The following is a 26371-nucleotide window of genomic DNA, read 5'->3' on the forward strand; positions in this document are numbered from 1 at the left end:
ACCTAACCTAAGTTCACAATACTAACCTAACCTAAGCTCGCAATACTAACCTAACCTAAGTTCACAATACTAACCTAACCTAAGTTCACAATACTGACCTAACCTAAGTTCGCAATACTGACCTAACCTAAGTTCACAATACTAACCTAACCTAAGTTCACAATACTGACCTAACCTAAGTTCGCAATACTGACCTAACCTAAGTTCACAATACTAACCTAACCTAAGCTCGCAATACTAACCTAACCTAAGTTCACAATACTAACCTAACCTAAGTTCACAATACTGACCTAACCTAAGTTCGCAATACTGACCTAACCTAAGTTCACAATACTAACCTAACCTAAGCTCGCAATACTAACCTAACCTAAGTTCACAATACTAACCTAACCTAAGCTCGCAATACTAACCTAACCTAAGTTCACAATACTAACCTAACCTAAGTTCACAATACTAACCTAACCTTTTTTTATTTTTCAGACTTGGCTAACCACGAGAGCAGCAACCTCCTCTAAGGGTCATCTTTTAGACACGCTACACGTGAAGTCTGTAAAAAATATTAAAAAACTAAAAAGAAGAGTGGCGAATCGAATTAAGGCGCGAAGGAAGTGCACGACGGTGCTCGACGTTTTCCTGGATGGCTTCACGGTGGTCGTTTTGCCACGCTGCAAGAGGCAATGTCCCCGTGCTCACCCGTTTTGCAGCAGCCTCATCCAACGAATCGCGATAAAGCACCCTCGACGCGTCTGCTCGTCGGACAAAAGGTCTACACGGGCACAGCTTGAATCGCCAAAGCCCCTATTTTTCTCTTCTTTTTCTCTATCTCTCTCCCTCCTCGCCTGATCCTTCGACCAAGGAAGAAAATCGTAATCGAAGGTCAACGCCACTGCTGATCGATCGCTGAAGAGGTCGAGGGACGCTCAACCGGAGGATTCTTCGAGACAAGGTAAGCGACTTTCATGATTTTCGTTTTTAGATTTTGTTGCGAGATTTTCTTTACCTCCGAGCTACGATGTATCGAATTCGTACGGTAGCGTCGCTGCTTCTAGCATCACTGTTTTCAGTATTATTATTTTGGGTAGCAAAGAAACCTTAGGAGCCGTACGCGTCCGCTCGGTCGACTTCCCACGCGGGGTCACGTCGACGGGTACGATCGATTATCATCGCGTGCGAACCGACCTTACACCGAGACGAAGGTTTCTGGGAAACCGTGTCTCTGGTTCACCGGGTCGTATTTATTGTTCTCGCCGGAATTAGATTGCGGCAAATTGCCGTTCCTTCGATCTTCTCCACCTTCCTGCCTTGCTAAAGCTCTTTACACGGAGAATTTCAACTCCATCCTTCTCTCAATTCGTTCGAGGCACCAATGCGTAAAATTTTAACTAACTACAGTCATCATTACACGAATTCGCTCATTTTCGTAGCCACTTTGTTAAAAGACAGGCTGGAAATGGGGGACGAAAACGGGTATTCGTTTGTGGGCCTGTGTTAATATGACGGACCACAGAGACAAACGTTCCAATGGCTTGGAAAACCCTTTAATAACAGTGTTTCTTTGATCCGTTTCGACTGAGAATGTAAAAATTGATCAAACTGGCTGCTATGAGGACTCGGGATTCACTGTGCAGTAGGGCATGCTGTATTTCTGTTACGATTCACCATAAGGGAAAGCCCATAGTTATACTCTAGTTTACTATTTGGGTACTTGGGTATTTGAGTACCGAATATTTGAGTGATTGAATACTGAGTGTTTGGGTACTTGGATACTGAATACTTGAGTATTTGAGTTCTGAGTTCTTGGATACTTAGGTACTGAACACTTGAGTATTTGAGTTCTTGGGTACTTAGGTGCTGAATACTTGAGTATTTGAGTTCTGAATTCTTGGATACTTAGGTACTGAATACTTGAGTATTTGAGTTCTGAGTTCTTGGATACTTAGGTACTGAATACTTGAGTATTTGAGTTCTGAGTACTTGCATACTTACGTACTGAATACTTGAGTATTTGAGTTCTGAATTCTTGGATACTTAGATACTGAATACTTGAGTATTTGAGTGCTGGTACTTGGGCAGTTGGATATCGAATACTTGAGTATTTAGGTGCTTGGATACTAGACTACTTGGATACTTGCCGGGGTGGCACTAGAAATAATAGTTTGATACATCCCCCTGCTCATGCCATCTAGTGTGACACAGATAAAATGAGAGCCCAACTTCACCCATTCCCAAACAAAGAACAGGGCAAACCAAAATGACGAACAGCAGTGTCCCATTTCAGTCAAATATCCTAGACACCCTCATTTATCTAGAAGAAAAAATCACGAAGCAAATAGACATAGTTGAAACAAAACAACAAATATCCATGGATCAGGTAGAAGAGCCGCGATCCTGGCACTCGAGTCTGAAAATGCTCGTTGATGGTCGCGTACGAGGCTGAAATTTCGCAGTTTCACCTCGTGTCGCTGCAACGAGCCAACGATTTATTGAACATTCTCGCATCCCTGTATATTATTGCTTCGAATATCGAATGCCTCGACCAAAATTGAACGAGTCCGAGCACGAGAGGAGGACGGAGCGAAAGGCAGCCCAGAGCCCACGGATCCGAGGTAAAAGTAAATAGCTTCGGGGATGAATTACGAGGGCATACAGCAACGCGGGTTGATTAAACGTCCGCGAAAATTATGACTGACTGTTTCGACGCGAAATTGGCCAGTTCGTTGGGATCGATACATGTCACGACGATTCGGATACGTGACCGGGTCTCGCGATACCCCTTTCGATCCGAACGATTGCCTCCACTTTGCTCCGGCAGTTTCAAATAGAACAGCGAGGTGAAGGCATGATTTTTTCTTTCCCTCGCCTTCAGTTACTGATAACATCCAGGCCCGGTTACTGATCCTTAAAAGAGTCCTTATCAATGACTAATGGAAATCTTTATTTGTCCAGGTGGTATCCACGCCAGATTGTCCCATGAAGTCGACGGACGACGGAGCCAAAGCCGAGGAGCGATCGTCGGCCGTGATCATCGAGGCGAGCTCGAGCAACCTTAGCATCGTTCAGAGCTCCAGGTGAATCGAGACCGAATTGAACACGTTGAAATACGAAACGCATCATCCGACCATGTATAAAATCTTAAGACGCGGCTCCAGCCGCGTGTTGGTCGTCTGCGCGGTCCTCCTGAGTCTATTACTCTGCCTGTACTATGTCAGTCAGGCACAGGGCCCGTCCACGGGCCCTTCAGCTGCGATCTTGAACGAAGAGCTGAGGTACGACCGGGGTCTTACCTCCATTACACCTGACTACATAGAGTCCCCGGACGCTAAGGTGTCCCTGGACACCTGCCCCATCATCGTGCCTAGGAACGTGGACATCGACACGCAGATGGAGTTCGAGAAGTTCGATTTCCAAGTAAGTCTGAAAAATTTTTACTTCAGACCTACTATCCTGACTATTTGCCCAGTGTAAATTCAGCCTAAGGGATTGGGGACGGCGACAGTGGCAGCACAGCTCGCCCTAAGCTGATACCTTTGAACAGACTTAAGCTATCACTTTAGATACGGCTTTGTTCAAACTGCGAACGATTCTGAATGGACTGAGGGACAAGCATAAGTCTGGTCGTTTTAAAAAGTACCAGCGTCATTAGTCGAGTGAACTTTACTTTCTTCGTTCTCCGGGGAGTCTGCGGACTTGGCTGATTTAATGGACGACTCTCGCGTAATAAGGAATTTTTTTCCCCCTGCCGCGGCATTGAATCGAAAATAATTTAGCAGTTTGTCCTCCTCCTCTTCCCATAAGCTGAACCCCAGCTTCTAAACTGCAAAGCCAAAAGTTTCGAAGTCTCCTCGAATTCGAGGACCAACTTCCCTGTAGCTCGGATTCAGAGGAGAATAGGTTGTTCCGCGAGCTCGCGCAATAAATTAATATCGTTGGAAATTTATTTGGGAAAGTGAAAATGTCCCGGAAGTTAGTGGACCAAGAGTGAATCTAGTTTTACGAGATAGCGTAAATTTTATATTCTGAAAATCATTCGGTATCTCTCAAATGGTATGGGTATTGTTTAAATCGTTTCAATTTTCAGTCAAAGTCGGTTTGTACCTGGAAAACAGGTTGAAATATTCCACGTTAAATGGGCATGAATATTATAGGAATCATCAGGGAATCGGACTATGGGGGATTTATATACATCAAGAAAATATTTCAATTTTTCCTGATGAACGCATAAGTATTTCAGGAATTATTAAAGAGTTAAAACGCGCTCGATATATTTCCAAATTACGTCTATTAACCGTGAAACATGAAACATCGTTGATGTAATCTCCGGTCTCATCGGTTCTGTTCGGGCGGCGGACCATGGAGAGAGCCCCGCGGCGGCGGACCCTGGAGAGAAGCACAATTATAATTTAATCTCGTGATTCATATTATTTCCTTTTGTTTAACAAATATACACTTAACTTCTGGTTAATGTCCTAATATATATTTTATAAAGGTGGGTCACGATTGACCCAGGCTCTGCTATTCTAGGGTTGAATTCTAAATTTCTCAAATGGCCCCCAGCTATTTTGAAGCGGTTCCTTCAGCTTAACCACGGAATCTAAGATTCCCTCGAGCGTAAACGTTCCGCCGAATTAAACTGTTAACCAGATAATTCCAATTAATTCCCTGCCCAAACCGGAAATCTTAGTTAGGATACAATTACCGGCAATTGTGGATGGCAATTCGGACGAAACTTATCTTAGTCAGTGACCTTAAGGAACACGAAATGCAACATTGATTCACTGATTTTATTTTTATACCGAAAGCTGGAAAAGAATAAATTTTCTCTTCGAAATTAACCGAGGAATTATTGGACCAAAGCGGATAATATTGCTACTTTGTGTGGCACAAAGGCTCTCTCGATCGTAATTATCGATTATCCTAGCGACAGCATTTCGTATTCCGAGTGTGCTTTGTGACAGGTTCCATGTTCCTGTTGGCGGATCGGGTCAATTCTACCCGGCAGAACAGGCTCGCGTAATCAACATAATTTCCCTCGCGTTTCAAGAAGGGAAAAAGAATCGGTCACCGGGTATGATTGTTCATCGCGGCATTGTGCCTGGCAGAATTCGAGATTTCGCGAGCTTGCCATCCTATCTGGAAATTTTCACAATACGTTCTGCTGGCCGAGATTCCCGTAGCCCGGAGCTGCTCGAAAGGAACGTTAATTCTCTGCGGTTGTTGTCTCGTGTGCACTCGTGTGCGCAAACCATCATTTTTCCGTTCGAGGAACAATGTTGAGATATACAACCAAGGGAAACGAGCAAAGAGAAGGAACACGACAGCCCGTGCGCCATTGGGAAGAATAAATGGGAGGAAAAAAAAAAAATGAAGAGCCGTGTAAAAGGGTAACTGGAAATTCGTCTTCTGTTGCGTTTTACAAGACGAGTCGCGGTTTCGCTCGGGGTGGAAAAAGAAGTAAGTTTTCACAAGTTTCGAAATGTAATTTGCGCCGGACCAACGGTGCTGGCAAGTTTAATTAGTTTACAAGTGGTTTGCCTGGAAATTTGTTAATATGAAACGCGTGAAGCGTGAACAGCTGCCTATAGGTTGTTTCAAAAATAAATACCCGGAGCCTCTTTTTTTTTTTAATCATCCTGTACAGTTCAAAACACGCTGAAGTGGACGAGGATATTTCACAAGGGGCGGTTTGAGATTCGTTTTTCTCGCTTCGTCGACGAGCGTCGCGGGGCGTCAAGGGTGGCGTCCAAGGAGGGACGCGAGAGGCTGGGTGTCTGTGAAACGAAGGCGCACGGTTTCGCAATTTAGGACCGCCACCCCCCTTTGTCTCTCGCCCTAACCCCCGTCAGACTACCTTCTCGCAATTTGCTTAAGCAAACCTTTCTGGAAATTCATATCCGTCCTTCGTGGCCGTCTTCTTCGAGGCCTCCTCGAAAACCATCCCCCCTTCGCGCCCCGACGTCGCAGCCTCCTTCTGGCTCGCTGTCGCGGCTTATTTGGTCCCCGTCCAATTACTTTTGGATTTTCCAACCACAGCCGCTTTTTAATCTTTCGTCCGGAAGGAACGGTGTTTAACTTTCTGACGTAGCTGGGTCGAGATATTCAGGGTCGTCGGTGAGGGGCGAAGCTTCAGGCGTGTATCGGTTCGAGGGTTCCAATGGATGATTCAAAAGGGCGGATTTCTTTCACGTTTCCTTCGGTATACTTTTTAGGCTGGAAAAATCGATGGGGGTCACAATCGCCCTGGGGGTACTGATTGAACCCTTATGCGGGCAACCAGGCACCCAGGAACCGATTTTTATGTTTCCTTAGGATTGGTAAGTTTTTGTAAAAATATCTTAAAATCGAAGGTCCTCGTTATTTGGAAGATTAAAATCTGGGTACCCCTGTTCTCCTGCAACCTAAACCTAACCTAACCATGAACACCTTTGATACCCAGTGCCTTACCATTGGGAGACCAGTCACCCTTAAGGAAAAGGTCGAACAGCGATGCTGTCTCGGTTAGACCATGACCTACGACCTATAGAAGTGCGCTAGCTCGAAAGAATCAATAATTTTAGTGTAATGCTGCTACGAAAGAAGGGCAGGCACACCTAGGTACACGGTTCCTGAAGTCAAACGAGCATATCTCGACGGCCGATTCGATCCCCAATCAAATTTCTAATCCTATCCCCGACCACTTCGCTCGGCCTTGGCTCGGTTCTCGTCGGAAATACGTTTGTTTCCCCCGGGTCCCTAACACGACTCCGGTGTCGTGCCTTCGGAATTTCCAATAGGGGTTCGCGCTCCTTGTGGCGATGAAATTGAAGTGGTGGGCGTGACCCCTCGCTCCCCCTTCCCTTGAAATATAAATAACATCTCACTGTAGCGTGTATCAAGTTTCCAGGTGAATCAAACTTGTCCTTCCCACCTCGAACCCAAATTTGTATCTGATTATGGAGAGTGGTCGAGAGTACTTTTAAAAGCGTCGAAACTGTAGTCTTCGTTTTTCATCCAAGGAGAAACTTAATCCGAGATTTTCACGAGGTTATCCCATGTCCTTTGCTAATATGGATTTCTTTAAAAGGGACTAATATTCTTTGATGTAGACCTCAGACCTGGTGACCCAATTTAACTTTAACACTTACCTGACCTGGAATATAAACCTTCCCAGATCCAAGTAGAAATTGCAGTGTTAATCTATTAAAATTAATTCAGTTCAAAGCCAGACGTAGAAGCCAGCACTATTTCAACTTAGAACCTTAATCCAGTTAACCTAATTTAGCATAACTTCTAAGCTGTCTGACTCTACGCCCAGTGAACTTAACTATCAAACTTTCACTCGTGTCTCTTCACACTCTCTAAGCAACTCCCAAACGACCCCATATTTTCTAACCTTTATCCTCGATTATTATTCTAACGTTTAGCAGAGTTTCACCACTCCTCTCCTTGTCCAAATAAATGAAATGGAACGAAATCTCAGACCGCTGCTTGTCGAAGGATCAATCGGGATTCAGGAGGGTGGAGGGAGGAGAAAATAAAGGGCGGAAATCCTGGATATTTTGGTGGCCATTATTCAGAGGATAATGGCAATTATGCGGGAACACGGAGGCGTCTTGTCGAGCATCCTTCGATCGAGGCTGGATCATATTTTCGCAGGACTGGTCGATTACATCGCGAGCAAATCCGATAACGAAGTCCTTCAGCCCTCAGGGGGATTACAGAGAAACGGTTGGCTGCCTTTTCTGCTGCCTTGGAAAAAGAAACGAGCTTTCAGTGCACAGGCAACCCGAGAGAGAGAGAGATCTGATCATGGGTTTACTTATTCTTCACGCTCGATGAAATCGTTCCACTTCGACGATTGCGTTTTCATTAGGCCACCTCTCTTTCAGCTAGGTAACATAATCGTAACTCTTCTATTTTTTTTCGGATTGCCTCAATCTGCCGATTGTTCCTAAGGACTCGATGGTAGTTTCAATTGAACTTGATAGTTCGAATTTTAAATCAGCGAAGTGCTTTTATCGGAATATGATTTCGCTCGATCAGAAAAATGATCAGATGTTATTCTGAGCTGCAGGAATAAGGGAAGTTGTAAGAAAGTAATCCCTGAAATGCCTTTGCAAATCAGAGCGAGAGTGCGCCTCTTATTTCTGTCAGCTCGAACAACCATCCACTCCTCTCCGCCCAACCCCCTCCGCGACTTTCCCTTTTCTTCTCGGACTATCTCGATTCCTCGAGGAGGAAGTACCAAGCGGGTGAATAAAAAGAAAGGAGAGGTCCTTTGAGATAGCTTCTCTGTTCTCGTTCACTCGAGGCACGGTGCCCTTTATGCGAACGTATATAAAATACATAAGGGCTCTCGGAGCACAGTTGATGCTGCGCGGACCTGAAAGAGGGTTTACGCTCTGAGTCGGGGGACTTCGAAACGCTGACAGCAGAATGATTAATCAGCATCGCTCTATTCACTGTTTGATAAATATGGTAAAAAATGTACCTACTGTATAAAATATTTGCATCATAGGGGCTTTTTAGTCCAGGATCTATCAGTATGCCGTTGTCTCACACCTGGAGGCAGGTGAAGGTTTTCATTTTCTATGGTGGCTAAACTGCGCAAAAGGAAATTGAATGAAAGTTGAATAGGGCGTATTTTGTTTAGGGCCCACCAAGAAGAGTACTGCCTTTGGATGTTGATAACTATGGTAGGGTACTGTCTTAGGCTATTGGTAACTACACTAAGGCACTGCCTAAGGCGGATTTACACTGGGCAAGAGTCCGAGGATTATTAACCTGCCTAGATAGTCTTCTCTCCTTTCTCGCCCCCAGGTCCTGGCAGGGTCTCCGGTCCCCAATTGTTTGCCCAGGGTACACTCTGCCTTAGCCCGATGCAAGGTGTCCCATCGTTTGTCTTAGTCCGACACCCCATTGCATTTACCTTCCGTCTCTCCGACAGGGTTCTATCATCCAAAAATCTTTAAATAATCAGTCTTCCCCCATAGAGTACTCGAAACGAGACAATCGGTAGCATCAAAGGAGCGAACAAAGGACGCAAGCTACTCATTAGCTCGGTTAATATTCGGTATCGAACTTGACCAAAGATATGCAGCCCCACGCCACTTAGCCACGTCCACAGTTATCCGCGTATTGTAATCCTGCTGGCCAGAGAGAGGCTTCGCAGGAACATTCCTGTGGAGTTCAATTAGAGGGTCCGGCTCGTTACACGCGGGCGGAGAGGTGAAAACCAATACTCTCTCCCTTGGACTGGTAGAATTAGGACCTCGGTGTCTAATTACATGCCGGGTTGCCTCGATGAAACCCGACTGCAGCCGAACTTGGATCCGTGAAAATTGTGTCCTTTCACTGCGGCCCCCTCGTGCCTGGAGAGTTCCATGGAGTTTCTGGAATGGTTAATCCTTAAAATGGATTCCATATTGTTGAATGATGCGTGAAAGTGAAGAGGAGAAGACATAGAAGTCTTAATACCCGGACTATCGCCACTTGAAACCTTCCTTCCTTATACATTTGTCCTTCGATATTGAAACTGTCCGGAGGACCAACGCCATTCACCATCCGGATATTCGATATCCTCTCAACACTGGAGGATATCGAGCGGCGGGCAAAGGAGACTTCAATGAATTCGCTAAATTCGAGGCACCGGCCTCGAATTACATTCTGCAGCGCGATAAAGCTCGTTGCTGAATTCGGCCCGGGCTCTGTTCCAGCAGTTCCCAGCGACAAAAGCGAGCCCGGTAGAAGCTGCGCACAATCTCCGGCAACCTCGTCGCTTGGCTGCACAATAAGGCTAGCCCGCTATCTTTGGCCAACGTGGTCCAACTTTTTACGAGACGGAACACTGCCGCCGCCCGGCCAACCCCTTGATTCGTTTGATCCACACTGCTTGTTCCGCTCTTTTCTCTGGACCTTTGCAGAAGTCCTGCAATGCTTCTTGGATAGCGTAATCCCTAAATTCGGGAACCCTTTTCTTCCGTTGAGCTTAATATACAGGGTGTACCTGAAGTTTCTATACACTCTTGCCTTTGACGAATCAATCTACAGGATGTTTCAAAAGCTGCCATATGGTCAGAGGTTAACATTCGAGTTGTGCCATTTGTTTTTCAGCGGCTTCGCGATCGATCCGAGAACAATTAAGAGCACATTGAAGAGAGTTATCGAAGAAGGAAGTCTGGGACGTGGTCCAAGAATGGTTTTTCAACGCGCAGCCCGTATAAAACGCGCGATAAGTACATCCCGCGGTGAAAAGAATGGGGAGGGCTTTGATTCATCGAGGACCACTTCTGCGAACACTTTTTTTTCTCCCCAGCTCGTCTACCATCCTGTTCCTCGGCCTCTATCCGTCTCTCTTTTCTGCCTCCCTTGCTGAGGCTTCGTTTTACCATTCCATGTCGGAAGTTCATCGCGCGAAAAACATCCACCTTGGCACCGATCGCGAAACTCTCCCTACCTTTGTCGGTGCTTTTTCACCCTCCAATCTTTTTTGCCTCACCCCGTCCCTCCCTTTTTTACGGCGACCCGTAGTTGGCACACAGGGGCGAACGAATCGTTGATGATGATTATTACAGAAATTGGTCTGTTAATGGGAGCGCTGATTCTGCCTTATAGCGAACGGGTCCATTTGACCCTCGACACGGTTAGAATTAAAATCTTCAATTATTTCGATCACGGGAACGTTCAGACGAGGCTGGGAAGTAATTTTCGAGTCGTGTGTCGTGCCAAGGGATGCCTATATGCCATGAATTTTCCAATAAGCGTTGGGTCGAAGACGACCAGCCATTTTCTCTGTCCCCGTGACTCCAGCATATTTCCGCTGCTGCTTTTCTCCACTGTCCTCTTGGAATTCCCCTTCCGCATAGTTCTTTGCCACTTGTCGCGTCAGCTGCGATCGTCTGTTCGCGAAATTCCATTGCAGCTCGATATCAACCTCCCTCCCTTCGATACCTTCATCGCTTCCGCCCTCGGTTCATTTCTCCCGTTGGCTTTTGTTTGCTCCGTGGATTCCGTTTAGAGCAATTTCCCGCAGAATTTTCATCCTCCTTCGCGGTTACCACCTTCGGGCCATTTCAGGCCATTCGGCTTTCATACTCAGCAGCGTAAACCATAGGCACAGACGCGTTTCATTTCATTAGCACGGCAGTTTAGTGAAATTCGTTTACGGATTATCGTGCGACCCACGCGATTCTATTATCGGCACAGAGATAATTAAAGGCGCACCCTTATCGACGAATCGGGCGGAGCAACTCGCGCGGAAACAATCCTAATAGCCGACGATCGAACCTCTGCAACGCTTGGACGAAAGCTTTTTAAAGGGTGTGAAAAGGGTCCTGGGACGGCAATTCTCGCCGTGGACATGTTCCTTTGATAAAAGGGATGGCTGCCTTAAAGTTGCAGGGAACAGGACTAGAAGGTGTCCTGGCATGCTTTTCTCCGAGTATTTGTTCAGTGTAAAAGTAACACGGACAGATTCGATCATCTCAAAGAAGCGCTTTTGTAGTTTGAGCGCCATTCTCTGGATTTGAAATTGAATTTATTCGATGGGACACCTTGGACTAAGCTAATCGAGTCCTTCCGAATGTCCTGGAAATTTCTGAAGTAGAAAGTGACGAGGGAAATATGAAATTTTAACTGCAATGCGTGCGATGCTATAGTGTATTCTCTTGTTTCGCAATGGCCATCCAGTTTATGCCGAGCTGAACTCTAATTTGAAAGCTGGTCGAGTTCCCTCTTTCTCGCCGGACTCTCGCGGTGATCGTCGAGTTCCGGCAGAAACAGTGCTGCCGCCGGCTAAACGCTTCCGTTCCACCACTTTTACGATGCTACGCCGTTAGAGAAACGCCTGGAGAATTTTCGTCAGGGAATAAACCACTTCTCATTCCTTTTTCCCCTCGGTTCTCTGTCTCTGTCTCGAAGTCGGAATCGAAGCTCTAGCTAGAAATTTCACGAGTCGAGAACGAAGTAAATTCCCGGTGTCCCCGGAATTCGTTTTATCGACTTCCGGTGCGCGTGATACCCCAGTTAGGCGAGGGGTCAAAGGGGTTGAACGGCGAAGATAGAATCGGGTAGAAAAGTCAATTACAATCCCGGTCGGTAGACGGTGCAGACAAATGTACAGGGTGACTCGACAAATTTTCACGCCCATGGCGCTGTAGATTCTTGATGGTAAAACGAGTCGAAAAGTTCTTTGCCATTTTTTAATCCGCAGCTCCGTTTCCGAGATATAAGCGATTGAAAGTTAGGTACGCGACGGCGGGCGCGCCATCTTGAAGGCCCAGGCACGGTCACGTGATCAGTCACGCGAGCTTCTAAGATGGCGGCCGGAAAGCCGAGTCCAACTTTTAAACTCTTATATCTCATAAACTAAACGTTAGAGTGAAAAACGGTAAAGGACTTTTCAATTTCTTTTGTCACGAAGAATCTATATTTATTAAGACACTCCGTATATAACGATAGAAATTGTAATTCATCCGCGCTATGAATCGTGCCGATATCTGGATCTAGGTATCGATGTACCGTCCATTCAATCGAGCTAATTGTTCCGGTGGCCAACAGAACCAGGTAGAGGGTGAAACAATTCGGATCGGGATTCGGCTGACTGATTGTGTGTGCAGCTTCGATTCCGATTCCTGTGTAAAAAGGTGCAAAAACTCGAATTCAAAGCAAACGCGCACGGAGAGTTCGGTGAAATTATACGTAAACTACGGCACGGAACGGTGTAGTTTGTTTAATGGAGGCTGAAATAAAAGCACGGTCTCCGTTGAATGGCTGGCTGGACGGTAGCGACGGATTTGAATCGCGTTTCGTCGATTCGAACAAATCAATCAAGTTTAATTTTTATGAATAAATTCTTACAAAATATCAAACGAATCATTTTAGAGAATTTAAACCTTTCCCTAAGGCTGACGAAATATACAGTCATAAAGTTAACGAAGGTATCGTTCCACCTCTTAGTCGAAAAGTGAAACAGGTACAATCAAAGAAAGATTAAAATGAAAAAAAAAAAATTCTTGTTCGTGAAGCATAAGCAGAGGGTCGATACGTGTGGGTTTGCGAGGGTTTTGACCCTCGCGACGTGCTCGATATCGTTCGCAAAAGCCGACGTGCCCGAGGACGTTCCTCGAGGTGAACACAGAGGTCCGAGCTGGTCTCTCGCGGTAATGGATTTCGTCGGGTCGGCCTTTGTGCTCGCAATTCATCTACAACGACGCTTCTTCCCGTTCCTCTGCCGCTTTCGCTTTGTCGTCGCTGATTCCTCTTCGAACGCGACAAAGCCAGACCCCCCTGGCCCCTCGCGATATTCGCTTTTAATTAATTTCGACTCTTCTTCTTCGGCCAACAACGTCGCGTCGGGGCGACGAATTTTCTTTGTCGATCGTCGTTCATTGTTAATGATTACTTTACCTTCTCCTGTTATTTTTGGCTACTTATCCAATTTCCACATTCGGTATTCCTCGACGTTACCAGATCGTACGTTTCGTGCTTCCATTTACAAAGAGCAAAAATCCCCAGATGGTATAACTAGTTACGTCGACGGCGGCTAGTTGCTTCGTTAGATCGATAATCGAAACGACAGGAGGTAGATGCACGCGTACATAGCCGGCGAACAAACAAACAAGCGGACAAAGAGGAGCGAAACGGCTGGAGGCGTGTTTGCTTCGCGAAACGAAAGCAGCCAACGGGCTAACGAACTGTGATTACATAATTAATGAGACCTCAGGTCACGGTTCGGCCAAGAAACTAGTAGACTGACTCGACTCTTTTCTTCAAGAATTTCTAAGTTAATCAGGCCTCTAGAAACGATTCAAGGTAAACTCTCGCTATATTGCCGCCGTCTCTGGCAATATAGAAGGAGCTTTAGAATGCACGAAAGATACTGAAGATATATTTTCTGATAACAATCAAAATAAATTAATCAGGTCTCTAAAAACGATTCGAGGTAAACTCTCGCTATATTGCCGCCGTCTCTGGCAATATAGAAGGAGCTTTAGAATGCACGAAAGATACTGAAGATATATTTTCTGATAACAATCAAAATAAATTAATCAAGTTTCTAAAAACGATTCGAAGTAAACTCTCGCTATATTGCCAGAAACGATGGCAATATAGCAAGAGCCTTAGAGTGCACGAAGAGTACTGAAGATATATTTTCTGATACCAATCAAAATAAATTAATCAGGTCTCTAAAAACGATTCAGGGTAAACTCTCGCTATATTGCCAGAGATAGTGGCAATATAGCAAGAGCTCTAGAGTTCACGAAGAGTACTGAAGATATATTTTCTGATACCAATCAAAATAAATTAATCAGGTCTCTAAAAACGATTCGAGGTAAACTCTCGCTATATTGCCAGAGATAGTGGCAATATAACAAGAGCTCTAGAGTTCACGAAGGGTACTGAAGATATATTTTCTGATAACAATCAAAATAAATTAATCAGGTTTCTAAAAACGATTCGAGGTAAACTCTCGCTATATTGCCAGAGATAGTGGCAATATAGCAAGAGCTCTAGAGTGCACGAAGGGTACTGAAGATATATTTTCTGATACCAATCAAAATAAAGTCATACACGACCCATCCAGCTATGAAACTCAAACGAGTGCTTGAAAAAGTCGAGTGACTCAGCCGCGTTTCTTGCACCATAGGAAAGTTCATCGACTGTCGATCGAACGCGTTGGAACGAGAGTCAGCTTGCACGGTCACGTTAAAAGTGGATAATAGAATAGCCGAGGCTAGCCTGTTCGTGACACCGCACGCCCTGACGAAATTAGCCTTAATAAGCCTGTAACCTCGTCATCGTTTCGCTGTAGATAAACCGATTATTAACGGCACGGGCAACCTCTCGTGACATCGGCTTCGAACCTGACCCTGTGATCGCTATCACGTTTTACCATGCGTTCCCTCATTCCATGCGTGGAACACTTACTACGCCTATGCTGATATCGATCTTTTATTATGTCTTATGGGTTTTCTATTACCATTTCCTATGTTATCCAAACAATTATAGTCCACGGAAACCTCCCCCACTCGACTTTGGAAGAATTGGGCAGAATAGTCCCTCAAAGGTTGAAGGTACAGAAAATTCTTAACACAAGTAGGAGTACCATTTTTTAAATTTTGTATTTTTACAAAATTAACATTTGTTACATTTTATCATCTTGATCTACCCTGTGCCTACTGCTGCCCTTTGGGCTGTTGCTCAGGTGCCCGGGCATCGTGGCGCCCCATAAGCCCAGAACCCTATAATCCCATCAGAAACGTATTATACTTTGATACAGATTTTTCAAGACTTCCTGTTAATTTGCTTTTATTTCCATTATACAGGAACAATGTTCGTTTGGTAGACTTGTCTGGCCGCGATTCGACGCGGGGATTAGCGATAGTCCGCCCGGGGCGTGGAGGGGGGAGTACTTGCTGTTTATTCTGCAGAAACGACACCACGTATCCTGGTTATTCAGAGGCAAATGAATTTCTGTAATCCTCTCCCTTTCACGGTCCGCTCGGCCGGATATTACGGCTCACAATGCCGCCGCTTCTAATCTGCTATTCTTCCTCGAGTGGACCGGCGAGAAATGCCTCGCTGACGACACCACTTCCTTTTTATTGCGTCCCCGAAATGCTTTTTCTGTCGGGACGTTCTCTCAAAGGCCGTGGTATTCTTTTTCACCATCCCCCCTTGCCTTTCATGGTTTTGATTTCGAAACGCGTAGAACGTGATATTAACGTTAATCGTTTTGATAAAACGCAGTACTACGTGATCGGACGGTGAAAGATCGATCGGATTACCGTGGAGAATAAAAAGTTGCGCCGACGTTCTGACCTGACGCTGATTGTTAGCGTTTCGTCGACGTGGAGGGGGTAATCCGTATGTGTCTCCCTCTGTCTGCTCGCTAAATCTTCCACGGACTATTTTTCATTCCTCCTCAGCGACCATGTTTTCGCACGATTAACCGTGTTTCGAACCGATTTCATTCCCTGGGAAGTCGATTCCGCAGCCGCGCCACGTTTGTTATCCTCCCTGGAAAACTGCCCCCCTTCCTGCAGCCAGGGCAAAGAGTAGGTATAACAAGAGGCGACACTTTCAGCGGCACCTTTGAAGTCACCGATTCGTTGTATAGTCTTTATTTGTCGGTGGTCAGATCCATAATACGTTGTCCTCGATCGCCCGATTTATTTGTTTCTTAACGTTCGACGTACTTCTAGAAAATGTAGGGGCAAACTTACATAGGGGAAGGGTCAAAGGTTAGACCCTCCCCCGAGATGGGGCGCAAACGCGCCAAGGGTGGGGGGGTCCTGGGGCCCTCCCTCAAGCCCAGTGCAGGCGATAGGTAAAAATCTGGCACTACCTCCAGCCCCTCCCCAGGGGGGCTGGGGGCGTCTTTTGAAGATTTCCCCCACGTAAAAAAAAAGGGGGGGACAAACTTACATCAGGTAGTTTCTTTATTAAAATGTTTCCTTTTGTTATACCTACTCTGTGGTCAGAGTTCGACCAAAAATTGTCCCTCGCAGTTTATACTTGAAAAATTTTGATTAATGCGATCCACGTAATAGACGGTGTACTTTTTGAGACGTATCCTTTGTAGAGAAAGGGTTAATGGCATTTCCATCGTTAGGGCAGGCAGGCGCGTCTGGTGCGTGGCAGCTTGAAAAATGGCAGGCTTAATTTCAATTTGCCCTAGTCTCGTGAGCGGCGTTGAAAGTTCGCGTGATTTCGCCACGATCGCCGACACCGATAGGGACACTGCTGTTTATCACGATGCTGCCCATCGATCAGACGACACGGCTCGAGTTCCTTCAACCCATGCGTTCGTTGAACGTCCACAATAGACGAAATTAGGGAACGCGATCCAACGTGTGCAGGTTGTAACGTGGTACTACGTCCCAGTCGTAATTCGGGAATTGGATTAATTCCGTGGGTAAATAATCCTTTCGTACAAAGAGCGCGGTTTCTTGCCTTCCCTCGAAGAAGAAAGTAGAATCGTTCAACCGTGAAGACGAATCGAATCGAAAAAGTGATTATCGGCTTTTAATCAAGCCTCCTTTTTCTCCCCAAAGGTGTTCCATCTCTTTCGCCATCCTCCTCTGCATGAATCCGGACGTGTTGCGTTTGCTTAATGGAAACGCAGCCTTTTTTCATAGAGTTTAGAAAGAGAATCCATCACGAACCAAAGTTCCGCAATTATTTTCCGAGTGCACGCATCCCCGAGACAAACGCGGCTGGAGTGGCCGTCTGGCTTGTATTTCACCAGTCGACACTTCGGCACGTTTAACACGGGGAATTGCACTTAACGGGCAGAAGATCGCGGCAAGGCGCGCTACCGTCAGCCAAGTCAAAGGGAGACATTTTTGTCGTTTCCTGGAAACGGCGTCGCTCTCTCGAAAGCTCGCCTTCCGGCGGCCGTAGAAAGCACCGTACGGGCTGAATAAAAGGGTGGATACGAAGGTACGGGGTGGCTTTTAGCGAGGGGAGCTGGCAGGGAGGCATGCAGAATGCGTCTGTCACGATTATGGTTTAATAAAGTTTCGCCTTGCCGTTTGCCTCTTCGATTCTCCCTCCTCTGATGGCATTCGGAGGATCTGCTCTTTCTGGCAAGTGTTTTCAGCCTAGTAATTTTAATCCAGTTCAGTGCTTATTATTAAGAGTGGATATAATCATCTTTGATAAAGGATCGTTCAGACTAGGCAAGGAGCGAGGAGAGAAACAGGCCTGTCCTCCCTTTTCCCTTTTAGGTCCCCAAAGTTGTCCTGGCATCGAGGGTGTTAAAACATCAAACAACCTTGGACAACACCGGTAGCCAAGTTTCTCTCCGATTCACTAGGACATCCAGATAGCTGAACCATCTGGTAGATCGATGGCCAGCCAGCTGGGCTCTGCCTCTGAAACTCGTGCTCCTCCTTTTCCTTGAGAAGATGAACGAAGTGGATGGTTCATCCGGCGCCAGGAAAAGGAAGATTACTCCCTTCTGATTTTTATTATTACGCTCAGCAGGATATAGATACCGTCGTCCGTTTTTATTGCCTCGTTGCCTTTTATCTTTCTCTTGCCTCGCCTCCCCCCCGCTTCTGTCCTCCCGTGATTCTCCCGGGATGAAACAAAGGATCGAAATGGCCCCGAAGATGCGAAACGTCGTCACGGAGGCTGCTGCCGCTGCTCGCATCGCAGCTATAATACGATCGAGCCGAAAACTTTTTCTATTACCTTGCTGTTCGTTCGAAACTTCTCTCGAAGCTATCGAAATATCGACGCGTGCTTTTTCCTTTCCAGAGCTTCTTCCCTTCCATTTTTCGCCCTCGAACGAGAGAAAAGGAATCGCGATGAAAAGATAGATGAGAGGAGTTTCTTTTTTTTTTTTTCAAGTAACCAACTCGATGGAGTTAGCTGTTATTCAAATTCCTGAATCAAGCCTCGTTGTAGGGTGCATCGTTTCCAAATCCAGCGGTCTAATTAATCACCCAACCGGATAATAAGCAACGACCCGATAACGATAACATCGATGATTCTAAATTCGAACTCCCCCCCATCGGCGCGTACGTGTTCGCTCGATAAACACTGTGCCACCCCTGACGTATGAAATTATTGCTAAGGAAACAGGAGGGCGCGGTCGAAGTGACTGGCAAACTTTCTCTGTTTACCCAGCCTTCCCTACCGCAGGCAACAGAATGTGTCCACGGTTGTTCACCAGCCACCCATGGAAACGAGCTTCCTGACCCTGAGGATAATTGGACGGGACCCTGATGCGATTCGTGGAAACTGATCGTCATACTCCTCGAAATAGTCCGGATTTCCCGGCTTTGTTTAGTCGTTGGGAATGGAAGAAAAACCTTGCTACCTTATCGCAAATGTATTCAGCAATTCAGGGAGGCCATTGGTTTGAATAGAAATCCATGGTTGCGAGGTAGCGTAATTGCGTACGGTCTATGGGTGCGTTTCCCCCGTGGTACCTAAGTGCTGGTTGGGCGCGGACCTCATAGGGAGGCCGCGCGCATAGGGGAGAGGTTGCGCACGGTCTATGGGTGCGTTTTCCCCGTGCAACCCGAGTGCAAATTACGCGTAAACCTTATAGAGGGGCCGCGCGTACGAGGGAGAGGTACTTGGTCGAGTCGGAAGTCTGTCGTAGCCGCAAGTTAAATAGCTTTCCGTTGCCGCTCGCGTTACTCGGCGACGTACTGAAACGCGTGCTCGGTCCTCTCCCGACTACTCTCCCTTTCTCTTCAACTGTGTCGTACCTCCCTCGCGGTTTACTGGTCGAACGAATAACGCGGTCGACGCACAACGACCCCTTTAACCGGTTAGATCGACCTCCCGGCGACTCGGTTCTTCGACCAGCGAAAGTTTCCTGCTACTTTTTCTACCTGTCTGACCTCGTCTTCGTCGCGGGCTTCTTTGGGCAACTGGTCCTTGCGGTATACCTACCGTCCAGGTAAAGCAGCGAGGGACTCGGGCTTCTCAGAAGTCCGATACATTTTGTAACGTTTCATCGGTAGATGACGAGGTCGTTTAAGAACGCCGCTCGAAACAGCTGTATCTTCAAGGATAATGCTCTCGTACGCGAGGATTGCGCCATCATAAAAGGTGTAATAGTTACGTGGAAGGCAACAATATCGTGATCGTAAAACATTTATGGATCGGGGCTGGCCGAGTCATAACGGTTTCATATATTTTTCATGACGTCTTACGCTGGAACTAAGTTCGCGCGATTTATTTTCCAAGAAAAACATATTTTTACCACGTGTTTCGCGCGCGGAGAAGAAACATTCTAACGGGAAATGTAATTTACAGCTGTTTCAAACAAAGTCGGTCTAAAAAAAGACGGGAGAGCGTGCAGGCGAAACGCGAAACTGTGATTTTCACTCGCGGATTCGTATTTTCGATCTGCATTAAGGTGTATTCCCAGCGTAGCCCCCAGTACCCGCGCGCACGTACGCGTGCACGGCAGGGCACAATGCACGTGACCCAATTGAAAAGTCGATACCTTAGAACTCGACGGAAGAAAGGAGACCACCCTTTTCCCATCTTTCGTCGTCGCGGTGTGTCCTCTCTTCGAACACGTCCCAGATCCTCTGAAAGCCAGGCTCCTTGATCAGTGGATCCTATTCCTTATCGGGGTGCATCCTTTGCCTTTCCGAATCCAAAAAATAAGGTTGAAAATACGTTCGTGTGAGGTTTACTCGGGCAAAAGACGATTTGGGTGACGAAGGGTGAACAACATCGCCTTGACAGAGGGTTTTTCATTAGAAGCTGTACCTTTTTAGGTTTCTGGGTCGTGTGTACTAGGGAAAGCTCCGCTTCCTAAGGCTTCCTCGATTAAACAATCCATGGTCGTCTAGGTTAGGGCAACCAGGTCACACCAGGTAATCCCTCGAGGGAAAACGAGGGAAAGGGAACGCATCTGAGCCGCTTAGAACAATTCGAGTGCGTCTTGACCCGGAAACCTTGACCGAATCTTAGCTTAAGGCGAGTGGGGATTTCTTTCGTTGCTTTCTGCCACCCTGAGGATCGGTATCACGGCTGAAAGTTTATGGGGCAAGAGTAATAACTCTTAGTTATCGGTTATCAACCATTTCCTCTTTATTAGTCCTGGGATAGGACCATGTTTCTTACGATATGATCGTTATAGGACGTTACGTTGCATTTTAGTATCTTCAAACATCGTCAAATATTATTAAAACAGATCCACCAGGAGTCTTTTCCTAAAATGTTCGAAACACAAAGGTCTGCGAAGTCTCGGCTTACCCAACGATCCCTTGGACGACGACAATATAGAAAACGTTGGGTCCGAACGAGCAGATCTTTCCGGTAAATTTCCAGGCGCCATGGGGATGAGTAATTACGTCGGCGACGGTGCGTCGGCGGTTACCCCAAAGCAAACGCAATTTATTCCTCTCGTCTCGCCCACCGAAACGCGTCTCTTGTTTCCAACTCTGTAAACACGCCGCTCGAATGCGCATTATACTGTCTCTTGTGAATCCTCCTTTACCCTTACGTCAGAATACTCCTCCGTCCCCGTACGAAATCTTGAGTGGTCTTCTAAGTCAGAGGTTCCTTTTGGAAAAATTCGGGAAGGATAATGTGAAAGGGTATCTAAGGACATATACGGAAATCTATCTTTTATCTTCAAGACGATAAGTTCCGAGCTATTCCGCCCACGACGACGATGAGATATCACATCCTGGCGAAGGAGCTCGATTTATCAGGATTCTCGGCGTTGATTGATACGACATGGGCTCGATGGTTTATTTTCCCTGTTCCGTGGGCGCGCGCGTGGCCCGATGGCACGTCAAAGGAGACGCAGAAGCGACGGGAAGCGTCTACGACACGGAGGCAAATGGGTGCATCCAGTGCGCTAAGCATTCCTTTGTTCCTGACGCGTGATTGACGCAGAATGCTTCGTGCTTTCCAACAGCAAGATTACCCTCCAACACCATGGGGTTGAGGGTGATCCAACGCGATCGAGTCCACCTGCTTGGAACAGATGAGCGTGTTCCACTTTACAAGGCATTGCTCCACCTTTCCCCCAACGCGTTTATGAAATTTATTTATTTATTTTCGTGGATGAGATAGATAATAGTTGTGAAAGATATTTGAAAGACGGTGATTTGACTGAGCTTTGGACCATAAAGTACCTAGATATAGTGCCCAAAATCCTAGGGTTCCCTAGAACTTAAAGTGTAAGAACTAAGTTTCTGGTGTCTTCAAAGTCAAAAGCACCTGAGGTCCTAAGACCTCCAGAATCCAAAGACATCGTGTCTAAGATCCTAAAACCTCCAGAAATCTATAGTAAGGTAGCCAAAATCCTAGGGTTCCCTAGAACTTAAAGTATGGGAACTAAGTTTCTGGTGTCTTCAAAGTCAAAAGCACCTGAGGTCCTAAGACCTCCAGAATCCAAAGACATCGTGTCTAAGATCCTAAAACCTCCAGAAATCTATAGTAAGGTAGCCAAAATCCTAGGGTTCCCTAGAATTTAAAGTATAGGAACTAAGTTTCTGGTGTCTTCAAAGTCAAAAGCACCTGAGGTCCTAAGACCTCCAGAAACCAAAGGCATCGTGTCTAAGATCCTAAAACCTCCAGAAATCTATGGTAAGGTAGCCAAAATCCTAGGGTTCCCTAGAACTTAAAGTATAGGAACTAAGTTTCTGGTGTCTTCAAAGTCAAAAGCACCTGAGGTCCTAAGACCTCCAGAATCCAAAGGCATCGTGTCTAAGATCCTAAAACCTCCAAAAATCTATGGTAAGGTAGCCAGAATCCTAGGGATCCCTAGAACTTAAGATGTAGGACCTAAAATCCTAGTGTTCCCTAAGCCTGAAGCATAGAAACTAAGGTCCTACGACTCACAGGAGCCAAAGACATAGGGCCTAAGGTACCTTAAGTTCTGGATTTCCCCTAGAACCAACTTTGGCACTATGTAATCCAAAAGTAAAGTGTTAATGCTCAATTTTAAGTGGCTATATTTGCCGCAACCTTTTTAACAGACAAATCGTTAGGAAAATAAAAACTGGAGTAGAGATATCAAATTGAACCAGCAGTATTAATACCAACATACAGGGATCGTCAAATGTCAGAGAAATAATATTTTTAATCTCTTTGGTACTTTGAAATTTTGCTCGTTATATTTGCAAAAAGGGGATGAGAATATTTCGAATCACCCAGTCGAGCGAATGGTCAGATAAAAAAAAAAATTGAAACTGGGCTCGAGCACGGTTTAAAAACCTGCCTGAAAATGGAATACAAGCGTAATTTTCTGCGAAACGAGAAATTTAATGCAACGATGTCGGAGAGAGAGAGAGAGATTGGGGGAGAGAGGGAGAGTATCGCGTGAATATCATTCTTCTTCTTTTTTTTTTTTTATGAAGCAGCAAAATTTTCTCTCACTTTTTCAGGGAAAAAGGTTTCTTGAAAATTAATATTTTCAGGGGCATGTGCAAATAATTATCACGTATCCCTGGCACATTGCTAGAGAATTGAATTTTTTTCCTTTATTTATCTATTCTTTTTTTTCTCACCTCCATCCTTTTTCTTTGTACAGCGGGCTACATGCCAAACGACCCGCGGGAAATATTTGTCCGTTGGTTGCTGCGCGACAATTTAAAAAATGCAGCCGCGATCCTTTAATTAAAAGCAGCCGCAAGGCTGTTTCGACGTATCAACGAGTAAGCTCACTTTTAATTAAAAGAAAACCAACCCGATGCCCGACCATTGTTCTTGATATTTCATCTGCAGTATAAATTTGAGACTTTATGCGGTTCTTAACGATGGATCTCTTTGATTCGTTACCTTTTTAGACCCAGATCGCAATACGCTAGCGTTAGACAGTAAGGGCTCGATAATTCCCTATATTTGGGCCTCTGAGCCCTTAAGTTATCCCCTTTTGGCTATACAGGCAGGAGAATGAAATTTAGTGCGTGAGAAAAGGAGGCGTTGTTAACAGGGAATTAACGAACGCCCCCTATGTCCTCTATCACTGGTAAAGTTACTTCAGGATGCAAATGTCGAACCTTAACCCCATATTTTCAGTTGAAAGCAACCAATCGATAGACAGGGCACATCCGAGTATTCCTGGCAACAGAGTTAATCCCATGAACGTTAATTAAACACCGGGAAGCATCGACAGACCCGTAATCCATCGAGACCGTCTTTCAGCGGTGGATTATTTGCCAAGAGGCACTTTCTTTCGGCTCGATCGATCTTACGCCTCGCCTTCGCACGCCTTTAACGAAATTAGAACCCGAGAACGGGGGTGGTTCGTTCCTTCTGTTTTTCTCGGCACTGGCTAAAAGTCCCTCCTCTTATTTCGTGCCAGGTATCTATCTTTCCATTTATCTGTCTGACTGGGATTTACTTGATCCAGAAAACAGAATAGGTTTCTAGGTATAGCTGCCTCAGATTTCCACCACTGTTACGTTTATTTTTAATAAACTTTGTTGTTCGGGACTAAAAGTTGTTTCCATGCGTTTGTTGCAGCCCTCGTGGATGAGAAGCAGGGAATACTGGGACGATAGCTTCGAGGCCAGGTACGCAGAGCTCAGGAAGGATCCCACAAGACCACCACTCAAGGTAATTATAACGTGAAATTACCTCCATTATATATTCTCCCATTTATTTATAAATATCGAAGCGAAGTCATTGACCCAAGTCCGTGGTATCGATTCTCCATCGACCTTATCGCTGAATATTCCCTTTTTGCTTCCGGCTTCACCTTGGTAATTGCAACGAACAGGTATTCACGTTCGCGAGCTAATTAAGCCACCGCGTTCGAGGTATTTCGTAGATTCGTTAATGAAGTTTCGTTCGCCGTCTCTTGACGTGCATCCGCCTTGAGGCTGGATCCGCGGGAAGCACGTATGAACGTAGCTTGGATCTTTTCTAAGCTTGTTGTGTGCACTCTCGTTGTAAACGCGCCTTTACATCCGTCACTTTGGTGCCGCTTCATTAGACAAATCAAATTATCATGAGAGCTTTCAACACTGACAATTTATACCTTGCTTTACTTTTTAAACATCACTCTAGCTTCGTTGCCGAATGAAATTAGTAAGGTTGGAAATTGGAAATACTCGATGCAGATACCCGGTGCTAACGAGATATTACGAGGAAATAAAATGAAATCGAGGGAAACGTCTCCCTGGAACGTGATAATCGAACACGTTCAAGAATATGTGCGCGGATCTCGTCTACTTAGCTTTTCCGCACCATCTCCTCGTACCGGGCCGCCATAAACACGCCAATATTCTCCAATCTCCTCTAACAAGGTGATACTGCTCTCCTATATCCAGGGGAAAAGTTGGCCCGCATAAACGAGAACTTATATCCTGCGGTAGCTCCGGGAAAATTTTAGCTTAACCATGAAAATCTGGGAATGATTATCTCAGAATTTGGTAGAATTGCCTTTAACTATATATTTAATACTTCAGAATCATTATATATGACGAAAACTGGAGATTGTTCTACTTAAGCATTCGACAGCAATACTATCGATGACAAAATCCTAGGGTTCCCTAGAACTTAAGGTGTGGAACTAAAGTCCTAGTGCCCTACAACATTCAGAATCATTATATATGACGAAAACTGGAGATTGTTCCTCTTAGGCATTCAACAGCAATACTATCGATGATAAAATCCTAGGGTTCCCTAGAACTTAAGGTGTGGGACTAAAGTCCTAGTGCCCTACAACATTCAGAATCATTATATATGACGAAAACTGGAGATTGTTCTACTTAGGCATTCGACAGCAATACTATTGATGACAAAATCCTAGGGTTCCCTAGAACTTAAGGTGTGGGACTAAAGTCCTAGTGCCCTACAACATTCAGAATCATTATATATGACGAAAACTGGAGATTGTTCTACTTAGGCATTCGACAGCAATACTATCGATGACAAAATCCTGGGGTTCCCTAGAACTTAAGGAGTGGAACTAAAGTCCTAGTGCCCCCATAACATTCAGAATCATTACATATGACGAAAACTGGAGATTGTTCTACTTAGGCATTCGACAGCAATACTATTGATGACAAAATCCTAGGGTTCCCTAGAATTTAAGATGTGGTACTAAAGTCCTAGTGCCCCCACAACCTCAAGCCCAGGACCTAAGGTCCTAGAACCTCTAGGAGCTAAGGGCATAGAGTCTTAGAAGATCCTAGAACCTCAAAATCAAGTGCAGCTTCCTCCCAACATCGAAAGCAAATGGCGGACGCTGCCGCCCTCTACCTTTCTCCTTAATTAAACGAAGCTTACGTCACACCAGAATGCACCTAATAACCAACAAACAAGAGCAATAACCGAACAATAAAGATAGGAAGGAAGGAAGAAGATGATAGGAAGTGGAAAGTGCATTCCATCGTGAAATCATCGAAGATTCCAGCATTGTGGCGCGTGTTTTCGAAAAGGCCACCGCCCACTATTGTGCCCGGCCGACAATGCACTGTGATGAGCCTGTATTGTCGAACTTGTCGAACTCTGCCACGATCCCAGGCGGAGGGGAAGTCGTGTCCGCGTTTGTCCTTGCCGTGGAAGTACGTGGCGTTGTCGGTTCCGAGTCTCCTGGGTATTCGATGAAATCGCTTTCGTCCGGGAAACACTTCCGTCTAAATATTTGTCCTGCTCGTGGGATCGTTCTGTTTTCGATCAAAAGATCGTTAATTGACACGGTTCTTTGCAATTGTCGAACATCCCGAAGAGTATTCCTGGTCGATTTGGACCAATTGTTAGATTTGCAGAACAGGGAATCATTGTTAAGAATTATTTAACCTAAAAGCATGGACCAAGAATAAATGTAACCAATTTCTTCGAGATGGAATTATCCCTGGAAGTTATAAACGCTTCTCTGTCCCTTCTAGTAAAAAAAAAGAAAAAAAAAGAAGAAACGTTTGCTCAGCGTTGGATCTCCTTACTCAGGTTC

General features: G+C 45.5%; 1 protein-coding gene across 5 annotated transcripts in view; it reads left to right on the forward strand.

Moving 5' to 3' along the window:
• Nucleotides 1-26371, forward strand: part of LOC114880250 (alpha-mannosidase 2) — a 68298-nt gene that overhangs the window by 27787 nt on the left and 14140 nt on the right. For all 5 annotated transcript variants that reach the window (XM_029196078.2, XM_029196082.2, XM_029196079.2 and 2 more), the window contains exons 2-4: nt 481-946; nt 2947-3408; nt 23938-24030. In XM_029196078.2, the coding sequence (XP_029051911.1) occupies nt 3121-3408; nt 23938-24030 (381 nt within the window). In that variant the 5' untranslated portion in view covers nt 481-946; nt 2947-3120. The remainder of the gene's footprint in view (nt 1-480; nt 947-2946; nt 3409-23937; nt 24031-26371) is intronic.

The sequence above is a fragment of the Osmia bicornis genome, chromosome 16 (assembly GCF_907164935.1).
Source record: "Osmia bicornis bicornis chromosome 16, iOsmBic2.1, whole genome shotgun sequence".
NCBI classification, from domain to species: domain Eukaryota; kingdom Metazoa; phylum Arthropoda; class Insecta; order Hymenoptera; family Megachilidae; genus Osmia; species Osmia bicornis.